At 40.6% G+C, this 22,843-nt stretch overlaps 1 protein-coding gene across 1 annotated transcript in view; it reads right to left on the bottom strand.

Moving 5' to 3' along the window:
- ZRANB3 (zinc finger, RAN-binding domain containing 3) overlaps nucleotides 1-22,843 on the bottom strand; it is a 185,364-nt gene that overhangs the window by 22,220 nt on the left and 140,301 nt on the right. Inside the window, exons 10-14 of the mRNA XM_006880806.1 lie at nucleotides 21,557-21,971; nucleotides 17,290-17,481; nucleotides 14,173-14,264; nucleotides 8,356-8,457; nucleotides 4,595-4,737 (exon numbers count right to left, since the gene is read on the bottom strand). Coding sequence (XP_006880868.1) covers nucleotides 4,595-4,737; nucleotides 8,356-8,457; nucleotides 14,173-14,264; nucleotides 17,290-17,481; nucleotides 21,557-21,971 — 944 coding nt within the window. The remainder of the gene's footprint in view (nucleotides 1-4,594; nucleotides 4,738-8,355; nucleotides 8,458-14,172; nucleotides 14,265-17,289; nucleotides 17,482-21,556; nucleotides 21,972-22,843) is intronic.

Raw genomic sequence — 22,843 nt, 5'->3', positions numbered from 1 at the left:
GTATTGCTACCCATGGCTTGAATTTGTTTTTCAACTCCTTCAGCTATGAAACTGAGCGAGTTTGGCCCTTATGATTTTCTGACTCCAGCACTCTGCCCATTTCACTACAGTATCTTGCTTTGTAGTCCCAAGCTACCTTTTGAAATTTTCTGTTCAGCTCTTTGATTTCTTCCTTTAACTTTGGCTTCTAGGTGCTCTAATGAAATTAAAATTATTCTACGTTGAGGTTATACTAAGGGAAGAAACCAAGATATTAAGGAGTTGAACAGAAACTGCCAGAGGGCAGCGTGGGAAGACAAAGTAAAGTATTACAATGAAATATGCAAGGAGCTGGAGGCAGAAAATCAAAAGGGCTAAACTTGCTCAGCATTTCTTAAGCTGAAAGAACTGAAGAACAAATTCAAACCTCAAGTTGTAATACTTAAGGATGCTTTGGGCAGAAGATTAAATGATCCAGGAAGCATTAAAAGAAGAATGGAAGGAGTATACAGAGTCATTGTACCGAAAGGAATTGGCTGACAAAGAATAATTTCATGAAACAATGTATGAGCAAGAGCCTGTTCTTGCTGTTGTTGAAGGAATAAGTTCAAGCTGCTCTGAAAGAATTGGCAAAAAAACAAGGCCCCAGAAATTGATGGCACACCGACTGACATATTTCAACATACAGATGCTGCCCTGGATGTGCTCATCAAGTTATGCCAAGAAATGTGGAGGACAACCACCTGGCCAACCAACAGAGATCTTATTTGTTCCCATTCCAAAGAAAGGTGATCTGATAGAGTCAGAAATTATCGAACAGTATCATTGATATCACATGCAAGAAAGATTATGCTGAAGATTACTCAAAAACTAATGGAACAGCAGGTCAACAGAGAACTGCCTCAAGTGCAGACTGCTGTAAGAATCAAATATCAAAACCTCAGTTTCTGACAAAGTGCAGCTACCTCCATCCCACTTGCTTGCGTAGTTTCCAGCAAGCAACCTCCTCCACCTGTGATAAACCACACTCTATTAGCAGACTGCCATAAAGTGGAATTCTTCTTCAAAGACATAAGGGATTTTTTTCTGCAGCCCTGTGTCTGAAGTAACCAATCAGATTCAAATAGGTCTCCAAGCTGCTTCCCCACCAATCAGGCTTCAAACTGCCTCCCTGAGCTATGGCTAACCAATAGAGAGCAAACTAGTACTAGAACTGCTATAGGTAGCCAATTATAAACTGTGTAGCTAGACAAAGAAACAAGAAGATATAAAAGGGAGGGCTCACTTTGTCTCTGGGCTCTCGGATGGATGCTGCTGTGTCAGCACGCGGGAGCCCGGGTTCGAACTCGTAATAAACTTTGTTAATTCGGCTAATTGGCTTGGTGATCTTTTTGGGGACTCGCTCCATTACAGCTGCCTTTAGAAGAGGCTGTGGTACTAGGGATATGATAGGTAGAGTCATTTGGATCTTGGCTGAAAGCAGAGAGTACCAGAAGGATGTCTATCTGTGTTTCATTGACTACGCAAAGGCATTTGACTTTCCAGATCACAACAAACTGACTGACTCATAAGAATGGCAATCTCAGAAAATTTGATTGTCCTTATGGGAAACCTATACTTAGACCAAGAGGCAGTCACCAGGACAGAGCAAAGAAACACTGTATGCATGGTTTAAAATTGGGAAGGGTGTGTGCCAAGGATGTGTCCTATCTCCATATCTTTTCAATCTATATGCGGAACAAATTATCCAGGAGGTTAGGCTCTATGAGGAGAAATGTGGCATTAGGACTGGAGGCAGACTCATCAACAATCAGCATTATGCAGATGATACAACCCTGCTTCCTGAAACTGAGGAGGACCTGAAGTGCTTGCTGCAGAGGGTCAAGGACTGCAGCATTCAATATAGACTGAAGCTCAATATCAAGAAAATAAAGATTCTCACCACTGGGACAACTGATAGCATCACGATAGATGGTGAAGAGATTGAGATTGTTGATAGCTTCTGTTTGCTTGGCTCTACAATCAACACTCTTGGTACCAGCAGTCAGGAAATTAAAAAACAAACTGCATTCGGAAATCTGCTGTCAGAGACCTCTCCAAAGTACTGAAAAGCAATGATGTCAGTCCGGAGACTAAGGTGCGCCTGATACAGGCCATGATCTTTGCAATTACTTGCTATGCAGCAGAAGCTAGACAATGACTAGGGATTACAGGATAACTGATGCCTTTGAGCTGTGGTGCTGGAGAAGAGTATTGAATATACCATGGACTGCTAAGAGAACAAACAAGTTTGTCCTGGAAAAGATGATGCCAGGTTGTTCCTTGGAGTCAAGGATTCTGAAGCTTTTTCTGACATACTTTGGACACGTTGCAGGGCAGGATCAGGCATTGGAGAGGGACATCATGCTCGGGAGGGTAGTGGGACAGCGCAAGAGGAAGACCCTCAATGAGATGGATTGATTCAGTTACTGGGGTAATCAGGGTGGGTGTATCAGAGACAATAAGATTGGCAAGGGATAGAGCAGGGTTTAGGGCTGTTGTACTTAGGTTGTTAGGAGTCACAGGCAACTCAAAGACACATAACAACAACAGCAACAATGTATGAGATGAATGCATTCTTATACTATGACTAACAGTATTTAATTTATTCGTATTTCTGCTAATAGTGTTAGGTGTTTTCTTTCACCTATTAAAAGCAATGGTGAATATTTTTTATATGTTTACATTCTCACTTAACTATTCCCTTTAAAACAAAACAAGAAGTCACAGTGAATTGTTTTAGAGTTCCTTAACTTGCACTTTTTAGTTCCTAAACTTCCCCATTTCTTTAGCCATTTTATACCCTTGACAAAAGCACTTCTCTAAAGTATTTCTGTGGGTTCTAAATGTATTCAAAAGCTTCCTAGCTTTGAGGGGGAATAGGATATTAAGCCTTGCCTCAGGTATTATTTGCTGTTTAGAAACTCAGAAACCTAATTCAGTAGCTTTAAAAGGTGCTGAGAAATCGATTCAGAGATTTAGAAACTAAAAATAAGCTCTTGCTTTCCTATAAGAGGTTTAAGCACAAATTTTTATAAACCACAAGAAACAGATAAATCAATTCCAGAGCAGAGGCTGACAACTTTTCAAAACTTTTCTGTAATTTTCCAATATTTAACTTCCCATGGAAGTTTGCTAGGAAGTTCAGGTATATATACACCAATTCTTAAAAGGATTATAAAATACTGGTTTTAGATAATAGGGAAGGGAGAACAATGTCTGCTAACCTGATCCTCGGATTGCAACAGGAGTGGGAAGGGAGGGTTTGTCCAAGGCTCAACACTGCTGCCTTGCTTTGGAGCACAGCTGTGGCTACAGAGTAAACAGTTTAAACTACTATGAACGTTGCTGTTGTTCATTGCTCTCGACTTTGAACCAATTCAAAGCTGACCCTCCAGCAGGTTTTCAGAAGCTGTAAATGCATACAAGCTGCTGATGGATTAGAATCACATGTTTTTTATTTAACTGCTAGGTCATCAGAGCTCCCTCTGTTATAAAAAGCACTGAGAAACAAGAATTGCTGCCTTTCAGGGACCCCTTGAGGAGTTTCCAAGGTATTCTTTCACACCACCCTGTCTATGTAAGTACTGCTAATCATTCAAATGTCTGGGTTTTTTTATTACACTTCTTTTTACCCATCATCATGAATATCATTCCAAGTCCTCACATATGAACATAGCTGCCTGGTACACTGACACAACAAAAGAGACCATCCCTACAGGGAGCTACATCATTTATTTAATCAGCCACTCATCCCCATATGACAGTTTTCTTCTTCATTTATTCATGGGAAGACCTGAAGACAGAGATCAGAAAGTGATGGAATGTGAAGGTGAAAAGGAATTCATTACAGACATATGGAGGCAGCAAAAGCAAGGAGGCTTTTCCTGCCAAAGCTGTTGCTCTGTGATCTCTTCAAAAGCAAGACCTGGGTGATTCAACAGCTAGCCACTTTCTCCCAGTATGCTTGCTTTATGCTAAGGGAAGAGAACTGTAAAGCTATAGGGATCTGTTATCACATAAAGCAATATTTGAGGTTGGCAAAGATAGGCGAGATGAGAAAGGGGTCTGGAATGACAGAAGCTGAGCAATCGCAAATGTCTGCAGTCAGTCTTTGCTCCCATCCCATTCCCAATCACGGGTGTGATGATGGGTACCATCCATCATTTTATGTTGGCATGTTCACTCACAACCAGCTTCCTCGCTGCACAGCACCCCAAGTCCACACCCTTGCAATGCAGGGCACAGGGGCTCAGGCTAAGGTTCTAAGAAGCAACGGTCTTTCTGCTGTAGGTGGTCCAGGTTTGGCAGGTCAAGGGTTCCCCTACCCTATGACTCTGGCATCTCCACTGATGAGTGGGACTTAGGATGAACAAGAGCTAGGCAAGAGGGATCATCTTCAACATACCTGATCAAATGAAAAATAGTATCTTACTATGGAGCTATAAAATAAGTTGTCATTCTAGGTATAATTTTCTCTTAACTCTTAACAGTGATTACATAAAATGCCTGGACCCTCTGCAGAAATGACCATAAAAGTTCAAACAACAAAATAAAATCAGAGAGACAACCATACCGTTTGGTACTGTTTTGTCTGGGCTGCTGCTTTGTGATCTCTTCAAAAGCCAGAATCGGGTTACAGAAGATCTGGCCACTTTTCCTGATGATTCTCTGCTTCATGGAAGTTAGACTACTCCATTCTCGGATGAACTTCAAAATCTGGCAGAAAATGAGATCATGAAAAGAGTTAGTGGCTCACTAGGCAAGTTTCTTTGAAAGTTGGGCTATTTACAATTAAAAAAAAACTACACCTACAACCAGGAGAAGATAACATAGATGAATGGGATCTTCTAAGACTCAAATCCCTATGCACATCCAAAAACTTCTCCAACAGGGTAAAAAGGGAAGCCACTGACTGGGAAAAAGTATTCAGTAATAACATATCAGATAAGGGACTTATATCCAGAATTTATGAAATACTTGAGCACCACAACAAGATAAAGGTAAGTAATCCAATAGAAAAATGGGCACAGGATATGAACAGGCACTTCACCGAAGACGACATTCAGATGGCTAACAAGCACATGAAGAAATGCTCAAAATCCCTAGCCCTAAGAGAGATGCAAATTAAAACAACTATGAGATATCATCTCACCCCAGTCAAAATAGCAAAATTTAACAGAACAGCAAGCAACAAATGCTGGCGAGGTTGTGGAGAAACTGGAACCCTGATTCACTGTTGGTGGGAGTGTAAAATGGTGCAACCCCTGTGGAAAGCAGTACGGCGCTTTCTCAAAAAATTGCAAATAGAGAAACCATTTGACCCAGCAATTCCACTACTGGGAATATACCCTGAAGAGAACATAGCTGACATCCAAGCAGATTTATGCACACCCATGTTTATTGCAGCCTTGTTCACAATAGCAAGGAGTTGAAAACAACCTAAGTGCCCATCAACAAACGAATGGCTAGAGAAGCTGTGGTATAGTCACACAATGGAATACTATGCTGCATTAAAAAACAAGGAACTCATGCAATACTATTCAAAATGGTTGACTCTGGAGAACATTATGCTGAGTGAAATATCCCAGTCACAAAAGGACAAATATTGCATGATGCCACTGTTGTAGAATGGGACTAACCTCGGGGTTGGGGAGAGATGGAGTAAGATGGGTTCAATAATGTATACTGCACTGAAACAGAGGAGGGAGAAAACTGTTTAAAAGAGATATGTGACTAGGTATTTCTGTCATGACAGGAGTCTAGAGCGATGGCTACATGGGGGAGGGGACCTGGGGGAGCATTTTTAAAACAATGAAAGAATCTTTTCTTTTACTTTTCCATAATTTTTGACTCATGTACTTTTAACTTGTTAGTTAAATTTGTGTCTTCTAGGTTGCAACACCCCCATGATACATCTTCAAGGATATGAACATGTATGGCTAAGCACAATTAATAACAGTGCACCTAAATTCCAAAATCAATCTCCATAATAGTCTATGTGTTTCCTACTGCCAGAGGGGCCCTTTAGAGTACTGAGAGAAGACATTCACCCTGAAACCCACAGCGTTCCTTTTCAGCAGGAAGTAGCTAAGAGAATACGCCATCCCCTTTCCCATATGAATCAGGGTGAAGTCTCTCTCAGGGAGGAGTGATAGGGAATGGCAAAGGACACACTGACAAAGGAGATTAATCAGAACTGGCTTTGACAAGCACTCTGGCAATTGGACAATTAAAACAGACATTCGGAGGGCGGGGGAAGAAGAACAAACCGGGGAGGAGGGTAGAGAGAATGGTGCAGTAATGAAGGAATGAAAACCCAAAATCCCTGTAAATGTTCATTAAAACAAATAAAATTTAATAATAATAAAAAGAAAAAAAACCTACATTTTATTATATCCCCAAAACAGGTTTCCAATTAAAGACTTCTTTTAATTTGCTATAGATTTCTATCTTTGTTGTGAACTATCTCCAGTCACTTCTAAAGCAATTACAATTAACTCAAAGACTCTCGAGTCTTCTCTCAGGAGTCACCGTCATGCCCTTAATGCACTGAGGACCATCGGCGGTAAGGCACTCCCTGAGCCCCAGAGCCAGTTGGCTGTGCTGTGAAACATTTGCGAATGGCCAAGTACCAGGGCTTCAACCCATCCTCCCAGGTTCACTTATGGCTGACAACGTGAAACTGGACTGTACCTGAATTTTAAATGTGAGTAAATAAGAATAATAACTGGAATGGAAAAAATTACAGACAATATACTGCAAGAAATGTAGTTTCTTTTAAAAAACAAAGAACACATTTGGATTACATAACAACCAAATCCCTTGGAAGGCAAAGTCAAACAGCAGTATCTGGCTTAGATATGCCAGCCAACTGCACACACTTCTGAGTGTGTGCCAGTCACCACAGTCCTGGCAACAAGCCAATAATCTCCAGCACCACGATCCTAGAAGAGCTCATTCAAGTCTCCATCCCAGATTATGACTGTCCTCTTCGAGCCACCCTTGTTTCATCCAAATTAAAAAATTCAGGTCTTCCAATTTCATTCTGCCTGCCATGACTGAACTAGATGGAACCAGTTTGAGGCCCTGCTATGTATACCTATAATAGGAGTAACAGCTCAGAATAAATCTGGGACCTTTTTATTAGGGGAGTTGCATACCAACCCAAAGGAAGGTGGTTCGAATCCACTAGTTGGGCTGTGGGATAAAGATGGGTAATCTTTTCATTGACAGCACTTATGGCAGAACCACTTAGAGTAGGAAGACAGCTGGTGCTTAGAATATCAGTCTATGATGACCCCTATAATGTACTGTATCTAAAAACCACTGAAAGGTCAGTTCTGACTCAATGGTACATAACAATAATACCTGAACAGGTCTCTAAACCAAAACCCATTATCACTGAATCAACCCACTGCTTGGTGGGTGGATCCAAGCTGCCCATCATTTGGTCAGCAGCCAAGCATTTTAAGCTCTAAGCCAATGGTTTGCACATGACTGATGATCTGAAGGTTGGTGGTTTGAAACTATGCAGCACAGCTACAGATAACAAGAGTGACTGCTTCCAATAAGACTGTAGCCAAGAAAACCTAGTCCCAATCTGTATCACACTGGCTCACGTGAGATGGAACTGACTTGATGGCAAGAGCAACAGACTTGGCTGCTAACTGAAAACTTGGAGGTTCAGGCCCACTCAAAGGTGCCTCAGAAGAAAGGTCTGACATTTTATGCCCCAGTATCAGTCACTGCAAATCCTCTGGAGCACAGTTCTATTCTGATACTCACAAGTTAGTCAGAAGTTGGAACGGACTGGTGACTGTTTATAAGACCTGTGGGCCATGCTTCAATCAGCAGAGAAGATAAAATAAAAGTTACATTGCAGATGGGCCTAGTGGCTGTGTCAACACCACCTTGTTTTAGTAAGGCAGGCAAGGTGGCTGCAGATCAGGACGATGGCCTGCCCACTGGGGACAACTGTTTCTACTCTCAGAAGTTATCACTGTTTGATTTTAACCTCAAATGATAAAATATGATGCTGTCGGATACAAATATCACAGTTGCTAATCCTGTGAATGAGAAATGAAAGGATGCAAGGATGACTCTACCCAGAGAAACAGCAACTCTAGGTGTGATCACTTGCCGAGCAAGCAGGTTTCACACTGAATCTTAGCACTGGGGTAATGAAGAGGCACTTCCTGCACTGACTGAAATGCAGCTAGAATCCCAACCGCAACAGGCCATGCATGAAGGGGTCTGCTTTTAGTAATTCGAACCCAATCAATTAAATTAAAAAACCGATTGTTATTTGAAATGAACATATAAGATAATTCTTACCAGCGACCGATTTTGTTTCAGCTGAAAGTTTGCTGGTAAATCGTCCCAAAGGTCTAATTTTATATCCAAAGGAATGAAATTACAGTTCAACAGTTTTCCATCCTGATTAAAAAAGAGAAAGACATTATTAATCAATTTTTTGGGAGTGAGTTTGTCTTTAGGTGCAAGAAATTATTTCAAAAGGAAATCATTCTATTATGGTATCAGCTCTGGACTGCACATTGAACTGTGTATCCAAAAAATATGTGCTAGAATCCTAACCCATCTACCTGCTGATATATCCATTTGAGAATAGGGTTTTCTACATTATATTAATAAGAATAGAGTGAATCTTAAAATCAGTCATCCTACATACAGAAAAAGCAAATTCTGACATAGAAGCAAACAAACAGGAGAAACAGAAGTGGGATGAAGAGAGCCGAGGCACCACGGAATGCTGGGGCTACTGGAGCCAAAATGGACAAGACCATCTCCCCAAATCAAAAGAGACTCAGTGCTCTAAATTTGAACTCCTAACATTCTGAACTATGAAGAAATACATTTGTTTTCTTTAAGTCTCTCTCTCTCTCTGTCTCTGTGTGGTTGATTTGAAACTGATTCACATCTGACCCCCTACTGGATTTCCAGAGGCTGTCAATCACGTGGAAAGAGATTGCCCATCTTTCTCCCAGGGAGCAGCTGGTGGATTCGAACTTTCTATCTTTGGGTTAGCAGAGAAAGTCTCTATCTGTGAGGTCACCAGAGCTCCCTTTCAAGGCTCTAGTATGTGGTATTTCTATTACAGCATCAGTGGACACTAAAACAGCACAACAATCCTAGTTTCCTAGAAGATAAGCAAAACTGGCAAATTCTTGACAAAATTCTACTCAAAATGGTTACTCTGAAGAGTTGGCTGAGTGAAGGAGGTTGGGGTAGGGTTAGGGAGAGGGCAGAGGGCCTGACCCCACAGATCCTGAACCTCCTGCATTAGGCTGGGATGCTGTGTACACTGCTCTGTCATACTCCTCTCTACTGCCTATTTTTTTACATAAGCATCAAAACAACGAAATGGGTATATTGCAGATCAATGAGAAAGAAATTCTTTAAATTAACTGTAGAGCAACCACTCCCAAATTAATAAATAAACTTCTTTATGGTCATTTGATAGCCAAGGATGGAATCACCCTTCACTGCTTGGTTGACAAGTCCCCCCACTGGAAAAGGAACGATGGAGGCTACAAAGCAAAAATGTACTTCTACAGAGTCAATTTAAACATTTGCTCCCTGAAAATAATATGGATCCGTGAGGAGTGATTGCCAATAAGACTGAGCTCCTTTCTCCTTGGAGAATAACTGTAACATGAATGGAAGCTGGTTCAACATGAGTTAAAGTTATCTTTTAAAAAGGGGAAGAAGTTCTGCATATGAAATGGTTGAGTTCCTATTCTAATTCCTTCAGGCAAAATAAAATGTTATAACTGCCTCCCACAAGTACTTGGGAAGGAATACCCAAAAAATTCTTATATACTGATTGCAAGTTTAGATTTATAATTACTCTCCCAAACCCTTAGCTAGACTTGAGATCCTGGTTGAAACACTGGGCTTTTGAGACAGGCTATGTTCTCACACAGGATGCTCAAAGTCTGGTACTGTTCTTCCTTCAAGAGGGTTCTTTTAGATTGTGAAGTAGGACTTTTTATTGGTTTAGATTTTTCAAATCTTTACTCCAGATTTTAACTTCACCTCTTTTAAGACAGAAAAGAGAAAGCTTTCATCTCAACCTTAGTGTAGCTGTGAAAATGCATGTTAATATTTCACCTCATGAATGTTTCATGTTAAGAAAATGAACTGAATGACAAAAGGACATATGTTACAACACAGACATAAAAATGCACTAGAAACCACTAACAGAGACCTCAAGAAGGTGAAGCGGCCTCTGCTACACAGTTTAGGTGACAGGCTGTCACTGTCCTGTGGCGGAATAGCAGGCATACCCGACCCTCCACCAGGAAGTCTGAAGTCTCTCCCACTGTCGCCACCCTCAGATCATCATGGAGGCTGAGCTTTCATGGAAGAGAGTATTAAGCGCAAGGGGTGGAAAAGATTCTGAATTCCTGCAGTACGTTCTGTCTGGCATCTATGTGTTGACTTCTTGAGGTTCAATCCCACTGGGAACCTGGCTTCGGGACTCTGAACTGCTTCTAGAGAAGTATCAGCTCCTGGTACCCGCTCAGCCTGGCCAAATGGATGGAGAGGCTCCACTCGGTGAGACAGAGCCAAGCCTATAGGAAGAGCACTGTGTATAGTCTGGCATGGTCCTTGGCATTCCTTTCTGGCTGTGGCCGTATGCTACAGGCTGCCTGGGAGCTTCTATATTAAAGATCCTAGTCATTGTCTTCTAGTAACTAAATAGCATGTAACACTTATCTGTAACTGTACCTGTTGTTGTTATGTGCCATCGAGTCGCTTGCAACTCATAGCGACCCTCTGTACAACAGCCTTAAACTCTGCTCTGTCCTGTGCCAATCGCACTGTCTCTGACACTCCCATCCCGATTATCCCAGTCACTGAATCAATCCACCTCATAGAAGGCCTTCCCCTCTTGCACTGTCCCTCCACCCTCCCAAGCATGATGTCCTTCTCCAAGGACCGGTCTCTCCTCACAACATGTCCAAAGTATGTTAGACGGAGTCTCAGAATTCTTGCCTCCAAGGAGCCACCCAGTTTAACCCTTTCCAGGACAAATTTGTTTGTTTTCCTAGCAGTCCATGGTACTCTCAATACTCTTCTCCAGCACCACAGCTTAAATGCATCAATTCTCCTTGGTCATTGTCCAACTTTCTGATGCATAACAAGTGATTGTGAAGACCATGGCCTGTATCAGACACACCTTAGTCTCCAGAGAGACACCATTGCTCTTCAGTACTTTGGAGAGGTCCCTAACAGCAGACTTTCCCATGGCAATGTGCCTTTTAATTTCCTGGCTACTGGTGCCAAGAGTGTTGACTATGGAGCCAAGCAAACCAAAGCTGTGAACAATCTCAATCTCTTCACCATCCATCCTGACACTGCCAATTGGTCCAGTGGTGAGAATCTTTATCTTCTTGCTGCAGTCCTTGACCCTCTGGAGCAGTTGCTTCAGGTCCTCCTCAGTTTTAGCAAGCAGGGTTGTGTCATCTGCATAACGCAGATTGTTGATAGATCTTCCACCAATCTTGACCCCACATTTCTCCTCATAGAGCCCAGCCTCCCGGATAATCTGTTCTGCATACAAGTTAAAAAGGTATGGAGACAAGACACATACCTGGCGCACGCCCTTCCCAATTTTGAACCATGCAATGTTCTCTTGCTCTGTTCTGACAACTGCCTCCTAGTCCAAGTATATGTTTTGCATTAGAACGATCAAGTGTTCTGGGATTGTCATTCTTCTCAGAGTCAGCCACAGTTTGTTATGATCCTCACAGTCAAATGCCTTTGCATAGTCAATGAAACACAGAAAGACATTCCTCTGGTATTCTCTGCTTTCAGCTAAGATCCATCTAACATCAGCTACAACTAGTACCACGACCCCTTCTAAACCCAGCCTGAACTTCTGGCAGTTCTCTGTTGATGTGCTGTTCCAGTCGTTTTTGGAAAATCTTCAGTAGAATCTTGTTTGCATGTCAAATCAATGAGAATGTTCTATAGTTTCCACACTCTGTTGGGTCACCTTCCTTTGGGATGGGAACAAATATAGATCTCTTCCATTCAGTCGGCCAAGTGGTTGCTCTCCAGATTTCTTGGCACAACTTGGTGAGCACGTCCAGGGCAGCATCTGTTAACTGTATCTAGCTTAAGGGGGAAAAAAAACCCAACCAACCAACCAATCAAACCCCAATAACTCAAAGATTAGTCCGTTTATTTTTTTTCTGGTGGCACAGTGGTTAATGGACTGAGCTGTTAACCAAAAGGTAGATGTTGCGGTGTACCTTCAAGTTGGTGTTAGCTGACTCTCCAGCAGGTTTTCAGAGGCACAAAACCGCAGGGGAAGAGATTGCCCATCTTTTCCAGGAATAGCAGGTGGATTCAAACTGCATGACCTTTGTGTTGGTAGTGTAACTCATTACCACGAAGCCACTAGGGCTCCCTAAAAGGTAGATAGATGGATTGAATCCACCAGCTGCTCAGTGGGAGAAAATGGCAGTCTGTCAGTGAAGTCTTTCAGGCCAGTTCTATCCTGTCCTCAAGGCTACTCTGAGTTGACTCATGGCAGTGGGTTTAGATTTTTTGGGAACTGGACTAAACTAAATTTTTCACATTTTTTAAAATCAGCTGTCTCCTTAAATACTCACACTAACCTATCTTGGACAAAGATTCTCATAGGATTCCCAAGACCAATCAGGGAATTCACAAGGTTAAAAGTGGCCCATAGATAGTTGAGCTTCTAGCCCCTGATGGTTACGAGGTGGTGCCCCTCTGTCGGTTTGAACTCCCCTGCGTCTCCAAGGGAGAATGATGGGCAATCCCCTCCCATATGTGATTCACAGTCTAGGAAAACCTGCTGGAGGTCAGCTGTGAGCAGATTCCAACTGATAGGAACGAATCTGAGTTCTTTTGAGCACGGTTCTATTTGCCTTTTCACTTAACATTCTCTCCTGAGAGTACCAGCTTTCCAGAGGCTACAGGACAAGCGATATCACAACACACGGAATGCTCAGGCAGACAGAGAGTCCAGCTGTCTTGTATTAAGGCTAACCATGCATGATGCCACAATCTACTCAACAAATATTTTTGTTTTTAAAAATTTACTTTTTCCACAAAAATGTATTTACATAGAAACATTTATAGAAATAGTACAGTTTCTTGATTATTTTAAAGTGAATTAATAAATAAATGAATGTCTTAATTTTAATTTAAAATATGGTGATATTAATGGAGATAGTTAATACTGGGGACTGTCAATAATTTATAAGAATGTGAAGTGGTTTTGAGATGAAAAATCTGGAGCATGCGAATGCAGGCTGTGGCAGGAATTTACACAATCATACGACTCAAACTTCCTACCATTCACTCAATAAGGACAGGCTTTTGCAAAGCAATTGTGATTGCTACTAATGATCAGTACAGGAGCTAATGGTTTTTATTTTTTAAAACTTCTTATTGAAACTCTAGTGGCCTAATGAATAAAGAGCTGCACTGCCAACCCAAAGGCAGGTAGGTAGTTCAAATCCACCAGCTGTTCTATGGAGAAACATGGGTAACCCTCTCCTATACAATTCACTACCTCTGAAAACCTACTGAAACATCAGATATGAGTCAGTTCAGACTGACAGCAATGAGTTTATAAGTTTTGGGTTTTTTTTAAACCTGTGATTTGAGTAAAAGTTCACAGAGCAAATTGGTTTTCTTGAGTTTTTAAGAGATTAGTGTGGCTAGGCTTTATATAAATGTTCAGGTCCTTCATTCTTAGGGTCACTATGAGTTGTGTATGACTCGATGGCACTTAACAACAACAACAAAAGCTTGATAAAAAATTAATTTCTTGATTTTATTCTTGCAACAGCTCTTCTCGACATTTTACAGTTCAGAAAGGGACATCACAGAGTAACTAAGTAATGTGCCCAACAAAGCACAGCTGGAAAAATGACAGACATATGGAACTGAAAGGAGGCTGACCATGAAGTCTGTGTACTTAACTGCCCTGCTATTCTCTCTCAGTATTTTTAGCTTTTACATAGAGATTTGAGAATTAACTTTAGTGTTCACCTTACTGTTAATAAAATTAAATATTTCCATTGAAATGGGAAAAAAAGGAAGGCTTCTACATATTTTATCTTGCAAAGTCTGCATGCTGCTTACCTTAGTATAGAGATGAATCCGGTCAGTATTCCTACTTGCACAAAACATTAAGATATCATATATGGGCAAAGCCTCTGCATTCTTCAACTCTCCTAGTAAAGAAGATAAATGGGAAACCTCAATCTTAATGTATAATCTTTCAAAAAATTGCTTATCTTAATTATCTGCAGATTAGAATAATGAAACCAGTCTTTCAAAAGAATCCCTGGGAGTCCCTATGTGGCACAGATGGTTAACACTCCACATCCAGCTGAGACGCTCAACTGCGAATGGAACAACTGGTTGTTCAAACCTACTCAGAGATGGCTTGAAAGACAAAACGTGGAAAATGCGAAGAGGCACAGTTCTTCCATACAGATATAACTGGCAACTAACAACAAAGATAGTTGAATTGCAACATGGCAATTACCAGCCAGTTTCTTTTAATTTTTTGCTAATGATTTAACAAAGAATAAATAAAAACTGAACTAATGGAAAAAATATAATTCAGGCATAAGGAAGAACATGCCAATACTAAGAGTTGTAAAGGAAACTAGACTCTATGTCTTGTTCTAGAATGTTGACTGAATGGGCACCATTTTGATTATCAGCAGCGATACATCCATGCTTTGATATAACCTTTAAATCACAGGTTCCCTATATCTTAGAGCCTCATATTCAAAAGGAGGGGAGTAGACAGGCTTTCTTTCTGATTATATTTTAATCTAACCATTTGCACAGTCCCACTGAACAATATGTTCTATAAGAGAGCTAGGCCTAGGGCTCAAACTGGCATAAACAATAATCACAGTTAGTGTTCATCAAGCACTTAAAACGTGCCAAGTACTCTTCTAGATAGACAGGCTCATTCAGATTTCAAATAGCTCTCAGAAGTAGTACATTTTACAGATAAAGAAACTGAAGCATATGAACTTAACTAAGACCTCAGTGCTTAGTGGTGCTGTTAGGTGCCACTGAGTTGACTATGACTCATAGCAATCCCATGAAATGCAGATCAAAACCTTACCCTATCTTGCACCAGCACACCTACTCATTCTTGAGACAATGACCATATTTTCTTACAAACACTGTTGCCAGGTCATTCTTTGATAAATGAACTGGTCTGGACCACTGCTGAGTTCCTCCATCATAGTTTAATCGAGAAGGTTTTTTTTCTCTTTCTCTTTAATAGTGTACAAGATATATGCACTTGACAAGCAGCACATCTTTAAATTTGAAGGGCTATGGATACTGCATTAAAGCTTAAAGATCAGAGGTCATTCTTTGATAAAAGTATGATTTTGTGAGAATAATTCTTAACTGGCTAATAATCATTCTTTGTATCTAACAGCTGCTTGAGAGAACATATTCCTTTCAAGTGTTTTCATGAAGTATAATTTAGCAGTTCTATCCTAATGATGCATTATTTGAAGAGACAGCCTATCTTTCAGATCTCTAAAATTCAAATTACAACAAAACCATAATTCCAGAATATATACTATTTTAGGATAACAGAGGAGTAGTAGAACATATATACTATTTTAGACTATCAGAATAGTATCAGAATTACAACAAAACTATAGTTTCATCTGAGTGCACACTGTTTACTTAAAGGCTACCAAAATAAACAGGGATATAAGACAGGATCCAGTCCAACATGATCTCTGGGAAGGTCTAGAGGAATCAGAAAAAGGAAAGGACAGGACAGGACAAGGAAAAGGACAAGGAAAAGGCCAAGGCCAAGACCAAGGCCAGGAAAGGGCCAAGGCCGAGGCCAAGGCAAGGTAAGGCAAGGCAAGGCAAGGCAAGGCAAGGCAAGGCAAGGAAAGGCAAGGCAAGGAAAGGCAAGGAAAAGGAAGAAGAAAAGAGGATATCTGAGTTCAGAAATTCTTAAATTAATATTTCATGTTAAAGCTATAAATTTAACTCTAACTTATATGAATGTTTAATAGTCCCATCCTAACAGTTTTGAGTTTGTTATAATGAGACTATCAATCTGTGGGTTACTGGGGTCACTTTCACTAGTAAGGAAAATTAATTTAAAGTACTGACAATCTTTGAGCCAGCTGACCCATAAAAGACAGTAACGTATGACATACAGGCTGGTGGTGTTAATTGTCACAACTACAAATAAGGAATAGAATAAACCAAAAAGTAAATAAATTCATAACACTATTTGACTGATCCAAATGTAGTCAGTATCCATATTGCCTTAAAATTATGCTCCTTAAAACCATTTCCTCTGTGTGTGTGGGGGGGAAATACAGCATACTAAATTTTATAATAAGCCAATTAAATGAAATTTACACATAAAGTGTCTGATTCCCCATCTGTCTGTCAGTTTGTCGGACTGTGGTGTTTTGCATGCTGCTCCAATTCTAGAAGCAAGGCCTGGCATTCTGTTTCTACAAATCAGTGAATGAAAACTTTAGGGATCACTATGTTACTTGCTTGGTTTAGATACATCATTGGGGGGATATCAGATCGAGTAAGAGAGCTCTGGTGGCCTAGAGGTAGGGAACTGAGCTGCCAACCTGAAGACATGCAGTTCCACTAGCTGCCAGAAATGAAAAAGATGGGCAAGCCCCTCCTATGTGACTTACCGCCTCTGAGAACCTGCTGGGAGGTCAGCTATGAGTTGGTTTTGACTTGACAGTGCATAACAACAAAACAACAACGTATCTGGTGATAGGACAACATGGGTGAGGAAGACCTTTGGTGAGATAGCATGATGACAGCTACAAAAATGGACCAGAACATGCAGACAACTGTCCACAGGCTGCAGTTATGGGCAAGTATTTCTCTTGTACACAAAGTCACCATGAATCAGAGTATACGCTTTGGTAGTTAAAACCTAGATCTGTTAATTTTATGATCAATATACTACTTTGTCCAAAAAACACCCCCAATATCAAAACAGCACTCTGACTGGGAACGGGCAAGGTCTGGCTTGGGCTGGCAGTGGGCCTGGTGGCAGGACTTGTTGCTGTTCATTTTTCCTCTCTGTAATTTCTGAATGGCAACAATCTTCTAGCCATCTGTTCTGTAAGCATATGGTTACATATAATTAGAGGTTTTCTCTCTTTGTTCAAAATATGGTTATCATTTGGATGCTGTGGCTCTGAAAACAAGACTTACCTGGCTGGGGGCTGAGTCCACCTTCCCTTTCAATTTCCTCTTGGTCTTCCTTGTTTTCGGGTAACAATTCAGGTGCTGGGTGGGCGAGAACTTGTTTTTCACAGTCAAGGTGAGTTTCCACTTTTCTGGAGGTGTCTTCCTGACAATCTTCTTTCCTATTTTTGTTTTCATTCTGGGTAGGGCTGTGGCTGTCTATGTGTAGAGTTTAAAAAATAAGATAAGGGGAAAAAATCAGATAAGAAATTTACATTTCAATTTAGAGAAAGTCATTAGTTACTGTATGTCTAGTTAAAAATTTAAAGAGAAAACATTTATTATATTGTTATTTCTAAAAAGTAAAAGAGGCTCGACTTATTGTCATTCAGTCAGAACTGACTCTGTCTCTGACCCTTTGGGGAATTTTTGGAGGCTGTAAATCACAAGGAAGGAAAGTGACCATCCTTCTCCTATGCAGAGGCTCCATGAATTTGAACTGCTAGATGGGTGTCACCTTTGGCTTAACAGTATAATTCCTTACAGATTATGCTAGCAGAGTTACCTATATATTAAAAAAAATTATTAAAAGAAACAAAGTTAACAATGTTCATCTTTCAGAGCATGACTATTGAGATTCCACTACATGCCAAGAACTTCTGTTGTTGTTAGGTGTCCTCAGGTCAAGTACAACCCGTGGTGAACCTATGAACAATAGAGCTGAACCTATCCTATTCTGTGCCACCACCATAATTTCTGACACACTTGAGTTCATTGAGGCAGTAGCTGTATCAATCCATCTCGTTGAGTATCTTCTCTTTTGCTGATCATCCACCTTTACAAGCATGGCGTCCCTCTCTAAGGAACAGCCTCTCCTAGCAAGTATGTGAGGTGAAGCTTTATTATCTTTTCCCAGGAGCACTCTGGCTGTGTTCTCTCCAAGAGTGTTCTTTTGGGATTACGTGGGGTTATTCAGTGCTCTTCTCCAACACCGCAACTCAAAGGCATCAACTCTTTTTCTGTAATCCTTATTCACTGTCGAGTTATCAGAGCTCTGGCGATGCAGTGCACAGGGAACTACGCTTCTAACAAAAATACTGCATCTTTCTAGCAGTTTGAATCCGCAAGGGGATCCTCAGGAAAAAGATGGGCAGTGTTTTCTTGTGTGATTTACAGCCTCCGAAAACATGGTTGAGGGTCAGCTATGAGTCAGTTTTGAATCAACGACATTTCAATGAGTGAGAGGTTTCTGAGATCTGGGAGAGGTGATCGTGGCTTCAAATCAGATGTCGGCAATAAAATGGCTGGAGTCAAGATATATTTTGGAGGTTCCACCAACAGAACTTGCTAATGGAGCAAATAAGGGAGGTAAGGGCAGTGCCTAGGTGTTTAGAAGGATGTAGAAAAGATCGGGGTGGGGTGGGGGAGGGAGGAGAGAAGACTGGAATGTTGGATATTAATGTGGTGGGGATAGGAATGAATCAAGAATTCCATTTAGACATGTTAAACTTGAGAGAGTACTTAGATATTATAGGCTGCTGGATAGATCCAATCTAATCCATGAGAGATACAAATCTGGAAGATATGCACTGTAAAAGAGCAGTGATAAGTAGAAAAGTTAGGATGCCAACAAAGTACAAAGAAAAACACTCTTGTTGTTATGTGACATCAAGCCACCTGCAGCTCATAGGGACCTTGTGCACTACAGATCTGAGCCAGTCTCACTGTCTCGACATATCCACCCCAATTGCCCCTATGTCACTGTGTCAGTCCATTTTATCCAGGGTCTTCCTCTCCTGTGCCATCCCTCCACTCTTCCAAGCATGATGTCCTTCTCCAAGGACCAGTCCTTCTGTGCAACATGACCAAAGAATATCAGAGGGAGATTCAAAATCCTTGCCGCCAAAGCGCAACCTGGTTTCAACCTTTTCGGGACAGAACTGTTTGTTCTCTTGGCAGTCCACAGTATGTTCTATATGCTTTTTCAGTACCACAATGCAAACATATCGATTTACATACTAACAAATATTAGTATTCAATGTATCCTACAGCAAACTTTATCCACAGAACTATAGATCAGATTATCAACTCACGTAAGATTGTAATGTCCTGACACTGCTCTTTGAAAGTTTTGAATTCTATCCTTTCTTCAGGTACTATCTGGCAGGCATTGTTTAAAAATTCATGACTTAATTTAATTTAGAATTAATTCTGCTTTTGATATTTTTGAGTGCATTCAAATCAAAGCTGGCTATCATTATAACAACTTAATAGAATAATTACAGCTTTTTCATATAGTAGTGTTTTATCATTTTTTTTCTCTTTAATTAGACTGTCTCACTGTCACAAAAGGCATTTGTTTTAAGTTGCCTGGCTGTTCATTTACTAGACCAAGGTGTAGAAACCAGTGTTTCCCTCAGCATTATAAAAGATTAAAATCAGTACTATGAAGCTCATCTTAAAATAGGATTTTGTCCCTATTTCACTCAACCTACATACTCAGTGTGAACTGACATTATCTTATAGTCACGAGAAAATGTATTTTTATTGCCTGAAGCAGTTGGGAATTGAATCAGATAATGCTAATTGAGACAAGGATATTATATGGCACGAGTTTGTACTTCCAATTCTGTTCATAGACAACAGGTGCCCACATCATAAATATAACCACCCAGATGGCCAACTTGTCAGTTTTGGTAAGAACACCCAGAAATGAAGGATAAAAGATTCAGCTACTGATTACATTTTCCTTCAGATTCAAACTAAAAGGAGAGCAAGTCAGGAAAGAAGAAATCGAAACACTAGAACTTCTTAGCTGAGGCTAAGACTAGTATCAGTTCTGGAGAACCAAAGGATGACTGAAAAACAGACATGTAAAATGATCATGACTGATAAAAAAAGTACTTCTTGTTTCCAAAACTATCAACTTGGTGTTCTCATTAGAAATGTCAACACTCCCTATTAATAATAATTGCTGCTGTGATTTTATTTTGAGTCAGAACCACATTACAGCTGACCCTCCAGCAGGTTTTCAGAGGCTGTAAATCACATGGGAAGAGACTGTCCACTTTTCTCCTGCAAAGCAGCTGGTAGATTTGAATAGCCTGCTTTGGCTTGGCAGCACAACTTCTTACCCATTAAGCCACTAAAGCTCATTATTACTAATGATTAATAAGTATTAATAGTATTTTCCAAAAAAGCTAAACACTAGAAAATGGTATATCATGCTATATCAAATGCCAACATTTCTATGATGCCTACATTTAAATAATATTTTAGAAAAAAATGAATTCATCCAAAACCTCATGCTGGCTCTTAAACAGAGCTTCAAACAGGCCCTTCCAGGTTCAGTCATAGCTGACAAAGAGAAATTAACTACAAAGGGAAAAATTACAAGTGGATCCCCTAGTAGACACGTAAAAATACAAGTTGATCTCTCTCTTATCAAACAAGGGCAGTGTATGAGTCGCACAACAACTAAATCACTTGACCAACAGAGTCAGAAAACATGATGCCTCCCTTGCTCAAGATGAGTGCCAGCCACACCAATTTGAGTGTGTCACTCTCCATGGTCCTGCCCATGTCTCTCCCATCAGGCTCCTGAAAGTGTTCATTATACTCATACTCAATCTCCCATTCCAGGGCTTTGACTTGTAATTTTTCCCATTTGGGTAATTGATGTACTTAAAAAGTCTGGTCTATTCTGATTTCATGCCATTAGCCATGACTAAACAGATTCTAACCCGTTCAAGTCCCATCTGTAATAGATTTATATAGGGATTGCTGGAGGAAAAAAACATAGCAAGATATGTATTTACCAGGCAAAGATAATATAGTGTATTATTTTGCTACTTAAACATTCTTTTTTTAAAAAAAAATTAAAAACCACATACATTTCTTTAAAAACCAAGAACTATCTATCTAAAAAGAAAAGAAAAACAGCAGGTCTATGACTAGAAGGCATATTTGTTGCCATAGCAACAGAGCTTCTATTCTTGCCCACTGAATTCACATCCTGCTGACATTAATCAGAAATGTCCATTTGTGCCAAATTAATGCCATGCTTGGGGATATACATTCTTGATGGAACTGAGAGCTTTTCACATTTCAAAGGGGGATAAATTCAGTCTTCAGTATGTAAAGTTCTTCCTTCTGTTTAGAAGTGAAAGTGAATTCCTGAGTCACAGTAACCTCTGAAAACAGCACACAGTCTCTGAACCAGCCGGGGTGGCTACTACAGTGAGTGGAAGACCCCTACCAGCCCCCACTACTACGGTGGCCCGTGTGTACTCACTTGTGCTGCCTCGACGATTCTCACACATTTCACAAAAAGGTAACAGGGAGTTATTGATGTAGGTGCAGAGACTACACTGCCACCCCTTTTCAGGAAAAGATGGGGGGACTGGCTGGGACTTGGCCTCAGGGTCACCTTCCAGGAGTGGAGCTTTGGTTTGCCCAGGCAAGAGGGGTTTCTCCTCCAGAGCATCACCACAATCCTGGATGGCATCCAATTTCAACCTTTTAGGGCCAGGTCCAAGATCATGTTCATGTTCAATGGTGTCTCCTGCAGCTACTTCCCCAGGGCCTGATGCTTCTACAGTACTGCTCTCCTGGCCCATCCTGGATTCCCCACAGGAGGTCACCAACTGCCTTTTCTTCAGTTTGGGTGAAAAGAATGATCGGATATCATGCTGCTTTTCTTTTTCAAACTAGAAAAAGCAAACACCAAATTAAAAAACAATTTAATATATTCTTCCAAATGAAATAGCTTAACAAAGAATATCTACTGATCATAATCCTCTACCCTTTAGTTACATGGTTTCAAATTAATTCAGTGTCATGATTCTTTATATGTACATATCTACTACATTGACATAAACCTTTATTTGCAAACCCTAATTTTTCTAAGCACTTAATATGCACCAAGGACTTGAAATATAAGCAGCTCACACCATCCTTATGCCAGTTCTGGATTTTCATTCTCATATTTTAGGTGAGGAAACTGAAGCTTCCAAGTCGCTGGGTAACTTACCTAAAGTGTGTATGTAATAAAATGAAACATTAGTTATGAACCATCTGCTGTAGATATCAGGGAAAGGAGCTGTCAGAGCAGTTAAATATGTCAAGTGAGCCTAGATCTCAAGAAACGGTTTTGTGTACAAGCTACAGGGAAACCTGTGGGAGCCACTCGGCAAGACTCCCAGTGGAAACTTTTGAGTTTTCCTTTTCCAGCGGTTTCCTGCTACATGTCTGCTCCAGTTTTCACAGGTTTTAAGATAGTATTCATAAATCAAATGAAACCCATTATTGTTGAGTCCTACCCACAGCAACTCCGGGGAGCTCTGGTGGTTAAGGTAAGGAGCTGTGCTGTCAATCCAAAGCCATGGTTTGGATAACTGCTCCACAAAAGAAAGATGGGGCAGCGTCCCTTTTCAGCAGGAAGTAGCTAAGAGAATACGCCGTCCCCTTTTCCTTATGACCCAGGGTGAAGTCTCTCTCAGGGAGGAGTGATAGGGAATGGCAAAGGATACACTGACAAAGAAGATTAATCAGAACTGGCTTTGACAAGCACAGTGGCATT

Source organism: Elephantulus edwardii, unplaced genomic scaffold (assembly GCF_000299155.1).
Source record: "Elephantulus edwardii isolate Elephantulus edwardi_28Jun2011 unplaced genomic scaffold, EleEdw1.0 scaffold00010, whole genome shotgun sequence".
Taxonomy (NCBI): Eukaryota; Metazoa; Chordata; class Mammalia; order Macroscelidea; family Macroscelididae; genus Elephantulus; species Elephantulus edwardii.
Note: the sequence above shows the minus strand (reverse complement) of the source record. Positions and strands in the feature narration are given on the sequence as shown.